Source organism: Narcine bancroftii, chromosome 3 (assembly GCF_036971445.1).
Source record: "Narcine bancroftii isolate sNarBan1 chromosome 3, sNarBan1.hap1, whole genome shotgun sequence".
Classification (NCBI taxonomy): domain Eukaryota; kingdom Metazoa; phylum Chordata; class Chondrichthyes; order Torpediniformes; family Narcinidae; genus Narcine; species Narcine bancroftii.
Window position 1 is genome coordinate 29,741,182 of NC_091471.1, and position 22,362 is coordinate 29,763,543.

General features: G+C 46.6%; 1 protein-coding gene across 24 annotated transcripts in view; it reads right to left on the reverse strand.

Annotated features, from left to right (window-relative positions):
- The window catches only part of ctbp1 (C-terminal binding protein 1), a 424,680-nt gene that overhangs the window by 35,039 nt on the left and 367,279 nt on the right, over nt 1–22,362 (reverse strand). For all 24 annotated transcript variants that reach the window (XM_069923684.1, XM_069923686.1, XM_069923693.1 and 21 more), the window contains one exon: nt 8,606–8,760. In XM_069923684.1, coding sequence (XP_069779785.1) covers nt 8,606–8,760 — 155 coding nt within the window. The remainder of the gene's footprint in view (nt 1–8,605; nt 8,761–22,362) is intronic.

Genomic DNA, 22,362 nt, shown 5'->3' on the forward strand with positions numbered 1-22,362 from the left:
CTGAATTCTCAATGATGAGGCATGACTGTCATAAACTGCACCTCGACTGGTGCCCTTGGTTCTTATCCTCCAAAAAAATTACATATGGAATTTAAAGTAGAAGCTCTGAAGGTAACAGGACAAGATTATAATCAAAGAAAAAATGTGCATAGTGATTTCAGAAATGTTTGGTTCATTTTAAAGAGCAATTTAAAAAAGAAAACAGAAAATTAATGGATTATGGCGGTACGCCATTAGGCAGGCGAACCGGCCCCGCTGGTCACACACGTGGCGGGGCAGCCGACCAAAATGGCGCCGTCGGGGGTTTCCTCCCAACCTCGGCACCAGGCTCAAAAGCCCGCGCTTGGGGACCCATGTGATGCCCCGGTGACGTCGGGGCCGCCCAGCCAAGTCTGGGCTGGGAGTATAAGACCAGCCAGTCAGCCTGCAATAAATCAGTTTTGCTCACTGAACTCAACCCGTCTGGTTGTGCGATCCTTCAGTTAGCAGTGTGGCCGCCGCTACAATTGGTGGACCCTGACAGGTTCAAACGTCTTTGAACCCAACATGAACGACCCTTCGATCAACGCTATAGCCATCAAGCTTCCCAACTTCTGGCTTCAGGAGACGGAGACCTGGTTCAGCCACGCAGAGTTCAGTTTCACCTCTGCCAGATTTCATCGGATTCGACCAAGTTTTACCATGTGGTCGCCGCCCTGGACCAGGCCACTGCCAAACGAGTGCTGCACTTCGTTCAGCACTCACCCGCAGAAGATAAGTACGGGACCATCAAGCGGGTGCTCACCGGTTCCCTCGACCTCTCCAGGCGCCAGCGTGCCGCTCGGATGCTGCGCCTCGACACCTTGGGGGACAGAACTCCAATCGAGCTAATGGACGAGATGCTCGTGCTCATGGGCGATCACACCAACTGCCCACTCTTCGAGCGCATCTTCCTCGACCTGAGGACATCCTGCCGTTACTGTCCCAGGAGAGCTTTGTCGACCCTAGGAAGGTGGCTCAAAGGGCTCAGGAGCTATGGCTCGAACGATTCCCGGAGGGCACAGCAGTCCAGCAGGTTACGAGTCACGGGCACAACCACGCCAAGCCTTCTTCTATTGCTGCGGTGGAACACCTGGCCCCTGCAAGGGCCTCATAGAGCATAGCCAGAAGCAAATCACCCACTTCAGGCCTCTGCTTCTTCCACCAGCACTGGGGAGCCAAGGCTCGGACGTGTTGTCAGCCTTGCTCGTTCCAGGGATACGAGCAGACCGGCCGCTGTTAATGGCTGCAGCGGCTGGCCAAGAACACAGCCTTCTCTACCTGCGGGATTCAGTCAGCGGCCAACGCTTCCTCGTCGACACCGGCACCCAGATCAGCATCAACCCACCACAGCCATTGAGTCCTGGAACCGGCCTCAAGGACCTCCCCTCCGTGCAGCCAATTTGACGGAGATTCAAACACATTGAGACAAGACTATCCATTTCCAGATTGGCCTCTCGTGGAGGCTTACCGTTTCGTCCCTTCCAACCACCATCCTGGGTATCTACTTTCTCCTCCCCCACGGACTGCTAGTCGACATTCGAGGTAGGCGACTGGTAGATGCCCATACCTTCCAATCCGTTCGCCTCAAAGCCTTCCACACAGAGCAGCTGCAGGTGACCACAGTCAGCATGCCCAAGGATGAATTTCAGCGTATCCTGGATGAGTTCCCATCCCTCCTCAAGCTTCAGTTCTCCGCCGCCTCATCACGCCACGGGATGTTTCATTACATCCCCACCCAAGGCCCGCCGGTTCAAGCCAAGGCAGGCCGGATAAGCTCCAGATAGCGAAGGAAGAGTTCTCGCATCTGCAGGAGCTGGGGATCATTCGACACTCCGACAGTCCTTGGGCCTCACCACTCCAACTGGTCCCGAAAGCCTCCGGCGGCTGGCGCCCCTGCGGAGATTATCGGTGGCTTAACGACATGACAGTACCTGACTGTTACCCAATCTCTCACATCCAGGACTTTACAGCCAACCTGCATGGCGCGAGGATGTTCTCCAAGGTCGACCTGGTGAGCAGGTATCACCAAATCCCGGTGCACCCAGAGGACATACCCAAAACGGCCATCATCACCCCCTTCGGCTTGTTCAAGTTTCTACGCATGCCATTCGGGCTCAAGAACGCCACCCAGACCTTCCAACTCCTTATGGACACAGAGGGCAGGGATTAGAATTTCATATTCATTTACCTGGACAACTTCCTTGTCGCCAGCAGAGACCGGGTGCGACACAAGTCTCACCTGTGCACCCTCTTCTCACGACTGGCCGACTTCGGCCTAACAATCAATTTGGCCAAGTGCCAGTTGGGGAAAGAGTCCATGCAGTTCCTAGGCCATACCATCACGGTCGAAGGAGCCACACCTGCCACTATGAAGGTCGCTGCAATCAGGGAGTTCCCACGCCCAGACAACCTCAAGGGGCTACAGGAGTTCGCGGGTATGGTCAATTTCTATAACTGCTTCACTCCAGGCGCTGTGCGCATCATGCAGCCGCTCTTCGCACTCATCGCGGCCAAAGACATGACAATTGCCTGAACTCCAGACTCGCGAAAGCTACCCTGCTCGTCCACCCACGCACCGACCTACATATGGTGCTCTCCATCGATGCTTCTGCCACAGGCGTCAGCGCCGATCTGGATCAGTAGGTGAATGGACAGTGGAAACCACTGGCATTTTTTAGCCGTCTTCTTCGCCCGCCAGAATGCAAGTATAGTGCTTTCGATTGTGAGTTGCTGGGCATGTACCTGGCGGTGCGTCATTTCCGCTATTTCTTGGAGGGGAGGTCTTTCACTATTTTTACCGACCACAAACCCCTCACTCAGGCGCTCGCAATGGCAAGAGATCGCTGGTCAGCCCGCCAACACCGACACCTCTCCTTCGTGTCGGAGTTCACCACCGATATTTGGCACAAGGTAGGGAAAGACAACATGGTTGTCGACGCACTGTCATGACTGGCCTTTTGCACGCTGACACCCGGCCTCGACTTCGACCAGCTCACCTGGGACTAGAAGTCTGACGAGGAAACACGGGCCTTCAGGACTGCCATCACGGGCCTGCGGTTCCAGGACCTCCCGACTCCTCATGGTGAGGGCACCATCCTGTGCGATGTCTCCATGGGCACCCCACGACCAGTGGTTCCCCAGCAGTGGCGCAGGCAAGTCTTCCACCATATCCATGACCTTTCCCACCCTTCCATCAGGTCCACGGTCTGTATGGTGGCAGAACGTTTGGTCTGGCACGGGCTTCGTAAGCAGATTGCGGACTGGGCCAGAACCTGCACCCATTGCCAGCTTTCCAAGGTACACAGGCACACCAGAGCACCCGTACAAGATTTTGAACGCATCTGGGAATGGTTCAGCCACATACATGTGGACATCGTCGGACCCTTACCCATTTCCCGAGGTAACCGTTACCTTTTCACAGTGGTAGACCGCACAACTCGTTGGCCCGAGGCGATCTTGATGCCAGATGCCTCCACAGACTCCTGCTCCCGAGTGCTTTTGAACAGTTGGGTTGCCCAGTTTGGCGTTCTGAACCACTTCACCAGTGATTGGGGCACCCAGTTCACCTCTGCACTCTGGCCACAGCTTGCCAACATGCTGGGGATCGAGGTACATCACACCACGGCCTATCACCCATAGGCCAATGGGCTAGTCGAGCGATTGCAGCCCCACCTTAAGTCGACACTTATGGCCCGCCTCACCGGCCCCAACTGTGTGGACCAGCTGCCTTGGGTGCTCCTGGGCATCCGCTCGACACCCAAAGAAGACCTACAGACGTCATCAGCCGAGTTGGTCTACGGTGAGTTCATCAACGCACCTCACAACCCCCAGCAGTCACCGCACGGTCTGCTTTCCCGTCTCCGGGCCCAGTTGGACTCCTTCACACCCCCACTGCCACCTAGACATGGGCCTCTTACGTCCCCGGCAAGCTGTACTCCGCAGAGTATGTTTTTATCAGGCGGGGCCGCCACAGCACCTCTACAAAGACCATACGAAGGGCCGTACACAGTTGTACAGGGTTTAGGATCCACTTTCACACTGGACGTCGGTGGTAAGAGGGAACTGTTTATGGTGGACAGGTTAAAGCCAACCCACCTCGACCCCACTGAACCAGTAGTTGTGGCCCAACCCAAGTGACATTGGCGCCGGTTCTGGGGGGGGTCTGTGTGGCGGTGCGCCATAAGGCAGGCGAATCGGCCCCGCTTGTCACGCTCGCAGCAGGGCAGCCGTCCAAAATGGCACCGTCAGGTGTTTGCTCAGAAGCCCGCACTTGGGGACCCACGTGACGCCCTGGTGATTGTTGGGGCCCTCCAGCACGGTTCTCAACCAGATCTGGGCTGGGAGTAATAAGGCAGGTAGCCTGCAATAAATCAGTTTTGCTCACTGAACTCAACCTGTTCAGTTAGCAATGTAGCCGCCGCTACAGGACAGAGGTCCAGAGAAAGAATGAAAAACTTAAGAATTTAGCCACTGAAAGTTTGATTGCCAAAGGTCCAAAATAAATTGAGAGATGATCAGCAATTCACAATGAAAGATACTCAGAAAACTTGAAGGGTTATTGGCCTGAAGGAGAATATGAAGAAAATGAAGTGGTGAGAACAGGGATTTGAAATCAAGATTAAGAATCACTGCATACATCAACATCTCCAAAGTTGACAAATGAATAAGCTTGAAGTGAGCTGCTTTTCAATTTACTTACAAATATTTCTTAGCAAGGCCATCCACAATTAACCTTATTGAACTTATCCAGAGGTGACAATGCTCCAAACATCATGGTGGGAGTTTCCTCATTTGAACTCTTTGACAATGAACAAACCAAAATATATTTCCAGGAAACTGTAGAATTGGAAGGGAAATTGCATTTCAGGATTTCCAAAGGTGCAACCTGCAGGTTTGGAACAAGCTATCAAAAATTATTGTTGCTGTTTCTATAGGGTGCACATACCAGAGAAAGTTCAAATTGCCAACTGGATATTAATAAATTCGATGGGTTTCTGCAACAAAGTGGAAGCTCTGATTTTTTAAACCAGCTTCATTTTCATTGCACATTAGTTATTTAACTGAATGTAAATGTCTCAGTGAGATACAAGTTCATAAACCAGACTATTCCTATTCAAAAAAAGGATTTGCCAGAGATTTAATTTCAGAACAGGGAGATTCTGGTGAGGCCGGATCTGGAGACCTGCATGCAATTCTCGGCACCACCTACGGCTCCTAGAACGCTTCCACCAGCGTTGTCTCCGCTCCATCCTCAACATCCATTGGAGCGCTTTCATCCCTAACGTCGAAGTACTCGAGATGGCAGAGGTCGACAGCATCGAGTCCACGCTGCTGAAGATCCAGCTGCGCTGGGTGGGTCACGTCTCCAGAATGGAGGACCATCGCCCTCCCAAGATCGTGTTATATGGCGAGCTCTCCACTGGCCACCGTGACAGAGGTGCACCAAAGAAAAGGTACAAGGACTGCCTAAAGAAATCTCTTGGTGCCTGCCACATTGACCACCGCCAGTGGGCTGATAACGCCTCAAACCGTGCATCTTGGCGCCTCACAGTTTGGCGGGCAGCAACCTCCTTTGAAGAAGACCGCAGAGCCCACCTCACTGACAAAAGGCAAAGGAGGAAAAACCCAACACCCAACCCCAACCAACCAATTTTCCCCTGCAGCCGCTGCAACCGTGTCTGCCTGTCCCGTATCGGACTTGTCAGCCACAAACGAGCCTGCAGCTGACGTGGACTTTTCCCCCCTCCATAAATCTTCGTCCGCGAAGCCAAGCCAAAGTAAAAAAAAATTAAGAAAATATTTACTGGCTTTGGAGGCCAATACCAAGAAGGTTCAGCAAGTTGATCCCGGAATCAATGTATTGTTGAGAGATTTAGTAATCTAGGACTATGTTTGGAAGGATGGGGGGGGGGGGGGAAGAGAAGGGAGAAATCTAAGAGAAACTGATACAGGTTGTACTTCTTTAATCCAGCAACATTGGAGCCTGGCCATTGCCAGACCACAGAAAATGCCGGAAAACAGAAATTGACCGCTAAGGCTCATTAGCATTAACACCATCTTCTCCACCTCTTGGATGACATCCTAAAGGGCTAAAATACAGCTGAATAAATTAACAGGACTGTATCACTGTATCACCAAAACACTCGGCTGCAGTGTAAACCGGTTTTGGCGCATTAGTGCTGCTAACAGCACCGCCATCATGGCAGATGCACAAACTAATGGCTGCAGATGCAAAATGTGCTGGACCACGGGAGTTGCCGAACCACAGAGCATCGGATTAGAGAGGTACAACCTGTACATTTATGAAAGGAGCACAGAACTAGTGGGCATACTAGTGGGAAGGAGTAGATTCAAGACCAAGATTAATGAATCTGTGAAATTCTCTGTCCAATGAAGCAGTTGAAGCCACCTCATTAAATGTATTTAAGATAGACATTTAAATAATAAGGAAATTCAGGGTCATGAAGGAATAAGCCGGTAAATGGAACTGAGCCCTTGGCCAAAACATGCATGCTCTTAATGAATAGCAAAGAAGGCTCAACAGTCCAAACAGTCTACTCTTGCTCCTATGTTCTGATCTTCACGTGCAACTCTGGATTACTCACAGTACCACTGTGCTACTGATGAGCAGCTTGTGGGCAAGTTATGGACAATCTCTGAATTAAAATGAGTGGGATGGAATAATTTGGTCTGTATGTAACAAAGCCTAAATGAGGATCTTGACAACAGGCAAGTCAAGACAGGGGTGGAAATAACGTCCATGTATACTGAAATCAAGGTAGCACCTAATTGACCATGAAGGAGGATAAAGTTGGTGCCTTTCTGACTGGGAATCAGAAATTTGCTCATTCAGACAATTTTACAAGTGCAAGGGAATGGAAGGGACCAAGGAAGGCAAATATAGTAAGAATGACACTTCTGAAGAGCCAAAAATAAACCAAAACTGACATTAAGCTAATTAATGGGACATTAAAATGTATCTTGGTCAAAGAGTAAAGCTTTAAGGTAAACAAGATGTTGAGGCAGAGTTTCAAGGAAGGAATTCTTGAGTCTGGGGTCTCGGCATCCAAAGCCAAAGGTGGAATGAGTACATTAAGAGATGAAGAATTTGAATAGCATACACATCTTGGAGACTGGACATGAATCACAGTTAGAGAGGGATGACCTAGAGGAGTGATTTGAACATGGATAAGATATTAAAATTTATATCTTTTATGCAAAGAGTAAATATATGCTATAAAGCATTGAGTGCTTGTTAAATTGGGTGGGGCAAGCCGAGATGTGGCTAAGTGACCTCAAGTTAGGGTTTAGTTTTACTTCTGATGCAGAAGGTACAAGTGATAGGAGTCACATTGGTGAATTGGATCCAAAATTGGAAACTAATGAAGGGTGGATGAATGATTTTCTACTGAGAAATTCTTGCTCAAAATGAATAGGGTCAAAGAAAATGAAAGAGGTCATTTAAAGATACAGCAGGACCTCAATCAGATGGACCATTGAACTTAGGTGGCAGATGAACATTAATCCAGACAATGCACTGTGGGAGGTCAAATTTGAGTGAATAGCAGGCACATTAGGAGAACTGATGTACAGAGAAACATTGGGGTGCAAGTCCATAGTTCTCTAAATGTCATGACACAGGTGAATAAGATAGTGACTAAGCTTTTGGTATGGGTTTCTTATAGACCGAGGCATTGAGTACCAGAACTGGGAAACTGTGTTGCAGTTGTACAAAACATTGGGAAGACTGGACTTGTGGTATTGTGTACAGTTGCAGAGAATAGATACAAGGAGGAATTTAAAAGAGATCTGAGAGTAAAATCTTTCCTCATAAAGGATGATATTTGGAAAGAACTCCCAGAGGAGATAGTGGAGGCAGATACTATTACAACATTTAAAGAACATTTGGCCAGGTACTTGGATAGGAAAGTTGTGGAGGGATATGGACAATGTATGCAGATGGAACTAACACAGATGGGTGTTACATTTGACATGGACAAGGTGGGGCATAAGCACCCAATTCTGTCTTCTGTTCTCTGAAGTTTACCAACAGAATAATTTCAGATTGCAGCCAAAGGTACACTGGGTTCATCAGGATTGGGAAGTAAATATGCTGGAGAGGGTTTCGATGTGATCCAAAGCTCAAGTTTTTGTCGATTAGAGCACCAGGACTATGAGAAGTCTGGTTCAATTTCAGATAATTGTCAGGGACAGTGATAAAAGTCAAGTGATAAGAGTGGAGATTATGATGGAGATTGAACATCTCAATCTTCCCAACATCTTGACTTGAGAAAATTTCTGATTTCCCCCAGTGCCTATTATCAGACAAGCTGTCAGGGTTGTGAAAAATCAAAATGCTGGAAGTAGTCAGTCAGGCATCAAATGCTCTATCACCCATTTGTGCTCCATAACGCTTCCAGAAAAACAACCAAGACCAAGGGGTGATAACGCGCAGACAAATTTGGAAATGGGGAAAGAAAAAGGATATTATACAATTCTTAAACTTTAATTTGAAGGCAAAGTAATAATTTCTTTTTGCCAACAAGCATTTAGATATTTTAATTCCAGATATTTCTGTACTTACCTTTTCGTGAATCTCCTGTGTGGATTGTGCATCACAGAAAGCCACTGTTGCTACATCTTTTAGAATAGGCATTTCTACCGTGCAATCTCGGCCATCCAGCAGTGCCACCAGGGGGCGTGGATGCATGGGGCCATTCATAATAGGAGGACGAATGCCTGGAATCGAAGGAAAACACAAACGTTGGTTACGCTTCTCAGATGCCAGTCCTCTTGCTTTGACGCTAATGCAACCAACCAACTCACAGCTTTATGGATCTTCTAGGAATTCAAAAACCTAGTGAATGTATCCACATTTACCACAATTCAAATAGAAACCACAGTGCAAAGTTAATTGCCCAAACCAGACACCACTCAGTATTGCGGTTACCCATGTTTACCTGGCCTAATCAATACTGAAGTGAAAATTCAGAAAAATATCCAAGCCAAAGTGATTAACTATTATTGTAACTAACTGACTGCCCTAGGTCTGAGTTCAGCAACACAGGCGACGCCATTTAAAAGGCAAAATATTAACTTTCACATTGCTACAAAATGGACCAGGACAAGCTGCAATTTCTCCAGACTTCCAAAGCTGAACTGTGAAAAGGAAATCACTCCCAGGGGGAGGATTAAAAAAACCCTATAGATATGACCCGCCCAGTGGCATGACAACTGACTTCCTGCAAGTGGCATATTGCGGTACTTACAGTTACATCAGAGATTTTTGTAGGTCTCATGTTTCAAAAGGGGATGTGTCTATAGCAGTCAATCAATACATAATTTCTGACAAAATCCAGAAGAATATTGCTAACATTTTAAACTGCAAAGATTTACAAACAAATATTAAACTGAAACAAACAGTAAGCACCTGACTGCTCAGAAAGCTCGATGCATTCAGGTTGAAGTCTACAGCTGTAGGAGAACTAAAATGAAGGGCTGAGGCCCAAAATCCCAACTGCCTTTTGTTGTCAGTGGATGCCACATGAATGGGAGAGGCATGGGGGGGCTATGGGCTGGGTACAGGTCAGTGGTACTAGGTAAAAAATGGTTCAGCACAGACAAGAAGGGCCAAAGGGATCTATATCTATGCTGTTCTAGACTCTGATAGTTCAGTGGTTAGAACACTGGTCTCGTAAACCATGCCTCACGAGTTCGTCCTTCACTGGGGCCTCATTTCTATGAGGGGCACTGGACAAAGTGGCAACTCTGTCTTACTAATGGTAGACAAAGTTAAAGAATTTCATGTATGTTACTTTCTAAATGTAGTATTACATGAATCTTTACATTTATTTTTCTATATAGGTCTGTGGGTGATTGATGGACAGTGGAGCCAGATGGGGGAGACATGAATTGAGTTGGTTAATTTGTGACAGAGAAAAAAAGGATAAAAAAGGGGCAGATGGAGAGAGATGGGGAGGGAAGGGCGGAAGTGGGATAGCTGATAGTACACCCTGTCAAGCTGCCATGTAAAATGGAGTCACGCGGCAGCTTGAAAGTGTCTGACCCGGTCAGCGTAGTCCAAATCCAACTGGGTCTCTGAGGCAAAATATTAAAGGTAGTCAGGGAACCCAGTTAAGCTTAACTAGGTCACATCCACTGGTGGCTTGAACAGGAAAATGGCCAACCCAGTTACTCCTGTGACATTAACTCTTATGCGCCAGCATCACAGGGAAACCCTTGGGTGAAGAGCTTGCTGTGATCAGGAGGGGAGAGACAGATCACTGCCGTGGGGTCCGGGGGTGGAAGCGGGAAGAAATCGCTGCCACGAGGGGGAGTGAGGGGGGGACACAATTGGGGGAGTGAGGTGACTGCCATGGGGGGGAAGAGGTTAATACTGCGGGAGTGAGGGTGGGGGGTGCCACGATCAGTGAGAGAGGGGTTGCTGCCGCGGAGGAGAGAGGGGGGTTGCTATTGCAGGGGAGTGGAGCCTTCGCTGCTGCGGGAGGAAGGGGTCGCTGGCGCAGTGGGAGTGGAGGGGAAGAGTGGGGGGGGGGGGCCGCGAACTGCCGCTGCTGCAAACACCACTTCTGCTGTGACAGCTCAACGTTCGTGGCAGTGGGAAGTTGCTGGGGTGGGGAGGGGACTGATTGACGGTGGGGGAGCAGGGGAGACTTACCGATAGTTCCCCTGAATATGTGACGTGTCACTTAATGTGCAATCGTGGGGTTGGATCCTCTTAAATTGCCGGGTTAGCAATTTAATGGGTCAATCCCCCTGCAGCTTAAAAGGTGCTGGAAGCACCTTTGCCCCACTAATCGCACCTGGATCCTACGAAGGCTACCCAGGTGCTGCAGCTTAAAAGTGCCCTCTGATAAACAGGAACACATCTCCACTCTCATGGTTCCAAATATGACTTTCCTTACTTATCAGATTTCAGCACCGGTACCCTTTGTGTTCCCTCTTATCACCCTATCACCCTCCAACAGCCTTCTCCACATTCACTCTTCCAAAGCCCCTCTCCCCCCCCCCCCCAAAGGAATCTGGAATTAAAACAAACTGCTGAAGGAACTCAGCAGGTTGAGCCACATCTGTTGGAGGTAAAACGAAAGTGGTGATGTTTTGCGTTCCCTTCACAAATACTGCTCTCCTCCCAAGTCCTGTCAGCAGTTTATTTTTTAGCCTTTTGGACTCCAGCCATTTTTAACCTTTCATAACATATTCTCCGGACTGAGTCAATGGGTAAGCTACCAGTATGAATGAGCTGGTGATTGGGTATAACTCCAGTCCCAGAAAACGGGAAAACAGAGTATATCCGCTTGTAGGCAGTCCTTAAAAATTGGGACATGAGTCCAAAGGGTTAAATTTAACTTGTAGAGGCTTTGGGGCATCAGATGATTCAGTCACTGTATAATACTGTTTACATGATTGGCCAGAATGTTGACAATAGAGAAACTTGGTGAACATAATGTGACTTTTGGTTTTAAGACCAATTTGCTGGGCCACTTCATTGGACAGTCAAGTATCAACCATATTAATTAAGGCAACAGATTATTAAAGGCCTCAGTGAATCAAATAACCTTGTAAGATAGTCTATGATTGCCATTATGGGAAGCAGACTCTATCCTCAAGGATCCCAACCACCCAGGCCATGCCCTCTTCACACTGCTATCATTGAGAACAATCATCCAGCGGCACAATGACAGGTTTTTCCCTCTGCCATCAGATTTCTGAATGGGCAATGAACTACAGACACTTTCTTTTATTTTTACACTTATTTATCCTTTTTTAACATATAAATGCATAAAAGTTGACCCCCTATTGTTTGGGGAAAAAATCTGGAATTTTCCATGCATCTCATGTAAAAGTTGACCTTAATCTCTCATCTCAGCCCCAGCTGCCCACAGGCTGGAGCCCTCAATACCTCCGAAGGTGCAGATACTTACTGCAGTTCCGACCACCCACGTACCTGTGTCCACGATGACTCCCAAGCCAGTTCCCACACCAACCTCAGCCTCCGCAAGGCTGACACCACTGCTGTATCCCACAGGCTTTAATGATTTAATTTATTGCTTTAATTGTTCTTTATTTGTTTTGATATAATTTGAACTGTATTTTGGATTCTAGTGTGAATTTCGGCCACTCAACCCCATAAATTTAACATTAAAAAATGGTCTCGAAAATATGACTTTTACATGAATATATGCAGTAAATTTAATTTATAGCATTATTTGCTCTTTAATGCTGCTGCAAAACAATGAATTTCGTGACATATTTGTGACATTAAATTCTGATTCTAACGTAGCGTCTCCAAGAGTAGTAACCAATTGACATAACTCCAAACCCTCACCCTTATTTTTATTTTTGAACACATATTCAACATCCTTTTGAAAGTTACAATTGTCACCACTGCCACCATTCTTTCAGATAATGCCTTGAACATTTTCCCTCCAGAGTTTCTGTGGTGGTGGAGGTCCGCGGTAGGACTTCTCTGTTGTGTTCCATGTACGGTTCCCAAATTTGTTCGAAAAAATTGACAGAAGGAGAAAACGACGAAATGGACTGACCCAGTATATAAAAGTAGAAGACACAAATTTCTTGTTTATTTTCATTGTGTGATGACATTGTTTAATGGGTTTAATGTATCATGTAGGTTGAACATTGAGTGGGTGGGGAGGGGGGGGTGAAGGAGGGAGGGAAGGGAGGGGGGTAAATGACACTGTGTATATTCAAGAGGGAAATGTTTGTGTGTATTTTGGTCAGTACGGTTCATAGTGCGAAAAATAAAAAAAAATTTATAAAGAGTTTCTGTGGTAATCTTTGGCTAAAGTTACACTGAGGAATTTGGAGCATCTTCATGAAAATTACTGACAGATTTGATTGCAACAAAGGTTTAGTCCAGCTCTGAAATGACAGTTTCTCAGAGAACATATGGGAACAAAGAACCATACACTCTGAAAGCAGTGATTAACATATTGCAGACTTTACCATTTGCTCAGAAGATTCTCCACCATTTAAATGCAATAGGAAGTTTCTTCTATGATGAAACCACTTCACTGGGGAGAAGGGCAGTGATAAAGATATCCACTTGTGTCTCTAGCAGCACTAAATACATCGAGCTCTCCTCAGCTGTTCCCTCGCAGTCCAGTCAAAGTTCACTTTCTAAATACAAAGCCTTTCCGAAGATCAGAATCAAATAGGTTTCCATCATCCTTTCTACATCTAAACCATTTGTGTGTAAAAAATATTATCCTCACCTCCACTCGTTAACCTTTTTTTTAAAAAACCTGTTTTATATTTAATTAAATTATCAGACTTAACACAGCTAGGCAAGTGGATTTTCAAAGCACTGCAAACATATACATCTGTCAAGGAAATGAGGTGAAACTACCTGGGGAAACGGACGTGAGAAGAATTGGACGAACACGACTCAAAAGTCACAGCTATTGGAAACATAGTAAATGGGTAATGCTTGTAAAAAGGTGCATTTAATATTGTTCTCAACAGCAGAATCACTACTATTGATTTTCCAATCGGTGACAATTATAGGAAGCAAATTCTACTGGAATGCAGCTAACACACATTTACAAATATGAAAAGTCAATCCGCCTTCATCTGCAAAAATGATCTCCAAAACTAATGTTCATTCTCAAAAAATGTTTTAAATTTATAAGATACAGTATTTAAATGTAAAATGATGGACCTTTTTTTAATTAAGTAACAAAAATCTTTAACCTCCTTCTAACTGTTCAACAAAACAGCTTCTAAGGAGTTCAATGGCCTTTGCACATACTTTTGCCATGAAGATATCAAACCTGGTTGCAGAGTGAGCAGTAATTTGCTTATTAATTAGTGGCTTGTAGCTTTATTTTAAATGTTTCAGGCCACTATTCATTCACTGCATTTCTGTCTTCAACACCATTGTGCCAATAGTAAACTCCATGACCTTGGTTGAAGGACCCTCCCCTCTGCAACTGGATTCATCACTTCCTGTCCCGAAAAAACAATCAATCACCCCTTTTACACAGCAATCCCATTTAATTGGCACATGAATGACCCAGCTTGGGTCGTTCACATTGAACCAAGAAAAGCTGGGTCAGTGCGACCTTTTACATCAGAACCTGGCATCTGGTGCAAAAGGAGGTGGGACCTGCAGCATTACAGCGTGGTGTCCTGGGAAGGCGGGTAAGCATTTTAAACTGGTGCCGATGCGAAACGTATCGGCTCTGATACTACCTACCTTGCCAAGCAATTATCGGGATGAAAATGACCCCCCCATCCCACATTCGTTGTGTACACACAGGTAAGTGTGGTTAAATCCCTTTTTTTTTTAAAGGGCAAAATAAGTATTGATGTTAACGCCACCTCTGTGATCACCCTTAATGTTGGTTCTCCTGCATTCTCAGGCCTCTAATATCCTCCCCTTGTAAGTCCATGACAGTGTGGCCAAAAACCACTCCAATGCCATTGAAATAGAAAAAGGAAGAATCTGATCATTTGAAATGGAGGATAATGTGTATTGGGATGACAGAAGAACATGCATTCAACTTTTATATAATTAAGTGTTGAGGGATTAATGGTGCGTAAAACAAAAGTAGCACAGAAAATAAAAACCCTGAAAGCTGAATGTAACAAAGAAAAGGCAAGAGTTAGTCTGGTAGTATTACAAAAGGTGAAACTGACTGATAACAGGAAAGTACAGAAGTTCATCCTTGGGGTAAATATAATTTGAAAGCTGCAAAATTGTTCTGGTTGGGTCTTCAGAAAACAGTTAACAAGTAGGGAATGGAGATTGTGGTGAAAACTGAAAATGGATGTTTTTCTTTCCTTCCCAATATTCATTCACAAGAAATTCATGTTCTTCCAGTGCTGAATATTAAAGAGAAATGGAAAACAGGTTTTCAATTTTTATGGGAATGATAAAAAAAATTGGTATGATGCACACCTCAAATAGATTTACAGAACAATTTGAAATGGGCCAATCCTAAATGAATGACAGGAATCGTAAGCATTGAATAGCAGCCTGGATCTCCTTCTCAATGTCTTCTCTACTTGCCATGTTAACACACACAAATTCGAGGTACAGGCCAAAGCCAGTGGCAAGCACCTTCTGCCCTTCCTCCTGTATGGTCTATGGATTCAAGAACCCAACAGATTAACACAAACATCAAATACTTCTCAGGTCTACGGCTGGGAATCTTGCCACAGAACTTGGCTGCCAAAAGATTAATGTAATTTATTTAATGGCTTGTTTCAAGTTGTTTAACTGTTTGTAATTATGTTTTTCTTTGTTTTTAAAACAATTTTTTTTATATCAGTCCCTAGTATCAGTGAATGTAGCAGCCCACACCTCGAGCTGACACAGGAAATGGCCGTTGAATGCGGCGACCGGCAAAGCATTGTGTGGGCTGAAACATCTGTTTCCATAGGCCACCGGCAGTGGTGAAACTGGCTAATCACTGCCAGTGGATCGGACATCCAAGGTAACCAATCGGCAGCTGGCCCACTCAAGCCACACCCTGGTGGTGACGCAGCCGAGCTGACTATAAAAGGCAGAGCTACCACTGAATAAACTCAGTGTCGAATACAATCTACTGGTGTGTGTGTGTGTGTCTTTCATCTCCTGCAGATTTGAGCTACAACCTTAGGGCTGTAACCGAGACCTATAACCTAGCTGTAGTCTTAATTACCTCACTACAGTGGTGACCCTGACTGGGCCAAACAGCGCTTTGGATCCGAAGATGTAATCAACGCAGTAGTGTTGAAGCGGCCCGGCTTCTGGATATTGCGACCATGGGTATGGTTTCAGCAAACCGAGGCACAGTTTGCCATTCGACGGATCTCCGCTGGCGACACACGCTACTACCACGTGGTCAGCACCCTCGATCAGGACATTACAACCTGCATCATCGACTTCTTCCAGCAGCCCCCAGAACAAGGAAAGTATGTGGTCATCAAAGAGCTGTTAACCTGCACTTTTGGGCTCTCAAAACGCGAGCGCACTGCCTGACTGTAGTATATCGTTGGTTTTGGGGACAGGGGCTTTCCACCCTCATGAGCAACATGCTTGCTCTCAACGATGGCCACACCTCCTGCCTGCTGTTCCAGCAGATCTTCCTGGAGAGGGTGCCCAAGGACATCCAGCTGCTCATCACTGAAGAAGACTTCAATGACCTCAGGAGGGTGGCTGCCCGAGCAGACCTTCTATGGCCAGTGAAGAGGAGGGATGCCTGTGGTTCACTCGAGCAGTTGACAGGTCCGCGTCATCAGCTCCCGGCCAGGAAGACCACCGACCAACCACCCAAATGCCATGCCAAACTGCTGACCAGTACTGTTGCTATCACCGATGGTGGGATTCTGAGGCCCATCGATGTCACTCACTCTGCACGTTCCAGGGAAACACCCAGGCTGGCTGTCGTTAATTGCTGCGACGACTGGCCAACTGCTTAGCCTGCTACACATTCAAGACCCCTTGTCAGGCCAACATTTCTTGGTGGACACTGGGGCACAATCCACCGTCATTCCCCTGACCAACCTGGAGGCCCACTGTGGCAAAGTGGGCCTGGAGCTCCAAGCAGCAAACGGCTCCAACATCCAGACCTTCGGCAGCTACACCATTCCCCTATGCTTCGGGAATAGACAATTCATTTAGAAGCTTACGGTGGCAGTTGTGCAACAACCTAAACTGGGTACAGATTTCCTGCAGGCCAACTCACTCCTGATGGATATCAAGGGGCGCCAGCTGGCGCACGACTGGACATTTTAGTCACTCTTGCTCAAGGCCACTGAATTCAGCAGCCCCCACTTGCACTCAGTGAGTACTGCCGACAACGAATTCGCTTGGGTCCAAGCAGAATTCCCCTCCAACATCACACCTCACTTCCATTCAGCAGAATCCAAACATAGGGTGAAGCACCAAATCGTTACAGAGGGCCTTCCCCTCCATGCCTGGGCGCGGCGTCTCCCCCCAAGAAATACAACCTAGCCAGGGATGAGTTCAAAAAGATGGAGGAACTCAGCATTGTGCGGTGTTCCGATAGTCCTTGGGCCTCCCCTCTCCACATGGTCACCAAGGCAGCAGGAGGTTGGAGGCCTTGTGGAGACTACTGCTGCCTCAACAAGGCCACCATACCGGACAGATATTCCGTGCCCCATATCCAAGTCTTCACTGCTAACCTGCAAGGGACATGGATATTCTCAAAGGTGGATGCCATCAGGGGCTATCACCAGATCCTGGTACACCCTGAAGGCATCCCAAAAATCACCATCATAACCATTTTGGATTGTTTGAATTTCTCTACATGCCTTTTGAGTTTAAAAAAAATGTGGCTTAGACTTTCCAGAGGTTGATGGATGCAGTGGGCTGGGATCTGCATTTTGCCTTTGTCTACCTCGACAACATTTTAATCACCAGTCATACTCACAAAGAGCACGCCACACACTTAAAACAATTATTCTCCAGGCTGAGCGATTTTGGCCTAACCATCAACCTGCCCAAGTTCCAGTTTGGCCAAGAAACTATTGACTTCCTGGGCCATCATATCGTCCACATGGAGCCAGACCGTTACTCATTAAGGTGAATGCAATTCGCTCTCTCCCCATGCCATCGACAGTGAAGGGACTACAAGAGTTTGCAGGTATGGTCAACTTTTATAGCCGCTTCATACCTGCAGCGGCCCACATCATGAGCCCACTCTTTCCCTCATGGCAGGACCCAGTAAAAACACACAATGGGCCCAGGAGGCGACTGAGCCCCTCCAGGCCACCAAAAACACCCTACCCAACACCACCCTCCTCATTCACCCACAGGCAGTCGCCCCGACCGCCCTCACAGCAGATGCCTCCAACGCAGCAATCGTGGGTGTTCTTGAACAACTGGTGAATGGACAATGGCAACCACTGGCCTTGTTCAGTAAACACCTCAGGCCACCAGAGATCAAGTACAGTGCCTTTGATAGAGAATTGTTAGCCTTATACCTGACAATTTGGCACCTTCGTTACTCCCTGGAGGGCAGGAAGTTCAAAATTTACATGGACCACAAACCCCTTACTTTCGCTTTCAGTAAGGTGTCAGATCTGTGGTCAGCCAGGCAGCAGCTGCACCTGTCCTACATTTCTGAATTTACAATGGACATCGAACATATAGCTGGCAAATCCAATCTGGTGGCCAACACCCTATCCCATCTGGCTATCTTGGCTGTGCACGACCCTTCCCCTGGCATCGACTATGCGGCCCTGGCTGATGCGCAGCAAGCAGACCCTGACATTCCGGTGTATTGGATAGTGCTCACTGGCTTACAACTGGAGGACATCCAGATCGCCCCCGGCAATCGCACGCTGCTCTGCGACACCTCAATGGGAAAACCTTGTCCTGTCATTCCGACTGCATGGAATAGGTGGGTTTTCGACTCAGTCCACAACTTGGCTCACCCTGCCATCAGGACTACAGTCAAAATAGTGGCAACAGGTACGTCTGGCACGGCCTCTGCAAAGAGGTCACCCTGTGGGCCAGGACTTGTACTCAGTGCCATTCATTCAAAATCCAGACTCATATCAAACCTCCACCACAGACATTCGAGCCAGCACGTCGCCACTTCAGCCACGTACACATTGACATTGTGAGGCCCATACCTGTATCCAGAGGCACACACTACCTTCTCACAATGGTCGACCGGATGATCAGATGGTCAGAGGCACCGCTACTATTAGAGGCTTCCACAGAAGCATACGCACAGGTTTTACTCCACACTTGGGTAGGGCATTTTGGGGTTCCCAAACACCTTACATCGGACAGAGGGGCCCAATTCACTTCCAGTCTGTGGACCGCCTTACCCCACTGCCCTAACTCCACAGACCAAAGGGTTGGTGGAGTAGTTTCAGACACCTTAAGGCAGCCTTAAAGGCACGGCTTACCAGACCTAAATGGGCTGACGAACTTGGGTGTTGTTAGGCATCCACACTGCTCTCAGGGAGGACCTTGAGGCATCCTCTCCCGATTTAGTCTATGGCACACCCCTAGTTATACCGGGTGAATTCATGACGGCCCCTGAGGACTTAGGGGAGGCCCCGCTGACCACAATGTCCCGACTATGTGTGCGCCTAGGCATCTTGGCCCCCACTAAACCTAGACCAGACAGTCAACCCTTTACTGACTCTAAATACGTATTTGTTCAGCATAGAGCTCACCAGCCACCTCTACGGTGGCCTTATGAGGGGCCATACTGTGTCCTCAGTTTTGGACATTGGCGGCAGGGAAGAGACTTTTCACACTCAACCGTTGAAACCGGCTGACTTGGACTTTGACCATCACACACCCGACCCCACAGCACAGGGTCGACCTCCTAAAAACTGACACGATTGGCGGTTCTTGGGAGGGATGGGAGGGGGTCATGTAGCGGCCCATAGCTGACCCAGGAAATGGCCATCGAACGCGGCAACCAGCAGAAACCGGACATTCACCGCTGGTGGATCGCAAGGGGCCAATCGGGGCCTGGGCATCCAAGGTAACCAATTGGCAGCCAGCCCACTCAAGCCACACTGAGCTGTCTATTAAAGGCAGCGCTGCCAATGAATAAACTCAGTGTCGAATACACTCGATGGGTGTGTGTGTGTCTTTCTTCTCCTGCAGATTTGAGCCTTAGGGCTGTAACCGAGAGCTATAACCTAGCTGTAGCCGTAGTGACATCACTACATCATGATAAATAACCTTGACAGCTTGGGGGAGAATCACACCGACTGTCAAAACTTCTGCGAGTGAGCAAGCTGCCTGCATTGGGACAGCCCCAATGCTACTCCCAGCCACATGCACTGCTGAGAGAGAAAACTGCGCCTAAAGCCAAATTAGAACAAGCAAATGGCAGATGGTCTGCAATTTCAGGGCAATGAAGATCTGCCCCATTACCACAGGCTCAGTGCTATACAGATTTATTTGCATCCCAATTTACTGGAATTCTTTGCTACGATTATTTGGTCAAGGTTCATATCAATGAAGAACTCAGGAGGCCACAAGAATTACTGATTGTAAATAGACTTTCAGAGCATATATGATCTGCCACAGTTTAATATAGAACAAGACTTTTTGCCAGTTTAACAAGATGTCTTTTTAGAGACAGTTTTAACATGCAGACTTGAAATGAAGAGGTCTGCCCTTAATCTACACATTTATTTAGCAATGTAAACTTCTTGTAACTCATTGCTCAAAGTTTCTTATTTTGTCTATGATGTTTGTTTCCAATCACAGTCAGGCAGTTGGCATGGAAGATGGGACAACTCACCTAACATGCTTCTAATTAATTCAAAACACATACATCTTCAAAGTGTTTAAAATATCTTGGCTTAAAGAACATGCTCTTTGAAGCCAATTGTACAACACTTTGATGAATGTGTCTCCTTACTCCAAAAAGGATGGAAACCCCTGCATTGAGCAAGTATGAATGGAAAGTAGAAACTAAAATTAAAAAAAAACTGGTTTTAAAAAAAAAGAGCAGAAAAATAATTACAATTGCACATAATTTTTAATTATGTATTATTCAACTGATCAGAATTTATTGTCATGAAATTTGTGGTTTTGCAGCACATTGCAGTACATATAAACCACCTTACAAAATAAATAAAATAGAGCAAGAAAAACTCAGAGGAAGGCAACACCTGTGGTTCATTGTTCATTCAGGAATCTGATGACAGAGGAAAAGAAGCTGACTGCTCGTCTTCAGGCTCCTGTACCTTTTTCCCCCGATGGTAACAGAATGAATAGGGCATGGCCTGGGTGGTGGGGGTCCTTGAAGATAGAGGCTGCTTTCTGCAGACCGTCACTTGTAGATGTCCTCGATGCAGTGAAGCCTAATGCCTATGATGTCGCAGGCCACGTTATCAACCCTCTGGCGTTTTTCTTGCCTTGAGCATTGGCCCTCCTCCATGCCAGACAGAGATACAACCAGCCAGAATGCTCCCTACAGTACAGATGTAGAAGTTTGAGATCTTCGGTGACACACCAAATCTCCTCAAACCCCTCACAAAGTATAGCCGCTGGTGAGCCATCTTCATGATTGCATCGATGTGGAGGCTCCTGGAGAAATCCTCTGAGAATTTGAAACCTAGTAATTTGAAGTATTTGTCCATCCCTACTGCTGACCCCCTTAATGAGGACTGGTTCATGTTCTGGCTTCCTCCTTGGTTTTGCTAACATTAAATGCAAGGTTATTTGTGTGACACCAGTCAACTACTTGATCTATATCCCAGATTGCCATTTGTGATTTTGCCAACAACCGAGGTGACGTCGAAAAATTTGTCGATGGCAAAGGAATTGTGTCTAATCGCACAGTCATAGGTGTATAGTGAATAGGGCTAAGCACACATCCTTGAGGTCAATGAGAAGGAGATGTGGCTTCCATTCCTACTGACTGTGGTCTTCTGATGAGGAAGTCAAGGATACAGTTGCAGAGGCCCAGGGTTTGGAGCTTGTTGATTATCTCTGAGTGAATAATAATATTGAAGGCTGAGCTGTAGTCCATGAAAAGCAGCTGTATGTAGGAGTTGCCATTTTCTCGGTGATCCAGAGATGAGTGGAGAGCCAGCGATATTGCATCTGTTGTGGAGCAATTGTGATGATGAGCAAATTGAAATAAGTCCATTCCTTTGCTGAGTTAATTTTTAACAACCTCTTAAAGCATTTCACCACCACCACACTATGCTACTGGGTGAAAGTCGTCGAGGCAACTCATTCTGCTCCCCTTCGGCATAATGAAGCCATCTCTAAATTTATTGTACTCTGTCACCTCATCTCCAGTGACCTGATCTAACCAGGTTGACACAACAGTCAAGATTGTGCACCAATGCCTGTCTTCATCGGGAGGCTGAGAATATTCAACAACTTCTGCAGGGGCGCCAACGAAAGCATCCTGTATGGATGCTTCAGTGGGGTTAGGCATGAGGTCCTCTTGTCAAAAATTCTTCAGGAAACACACCAAATTGTGTATCTAAATCTCTGATTTCTTTAAGAATAAAATTCCCTGAATTAATTTCATTTCACTCTTACTTTATATCTGTACAAGAAATTTTAAGGCTGTTTGAAAAAGTTCAGGGAAAGTCTTTTTTTTTTCGACTATTTGGATCAGAATCAGCGCTTCATTTCAGAGGAAAGTTAATCCAACCTAGTAAAGCTTTTTCTACCCAGTTAAATCTTGCAGTAATATTTACAGGGATCGGTGCAGATGGTTAAAGTCTGTTCTTTTAATGTACAAGTGCAAATATTGGGTGAGCATGTAATGCTATTGGGGATACGATTTTTTTTCTTCAAAGGAAAACTCAATTCAATTAAATACAAAATAACCATCAGATGTTTCA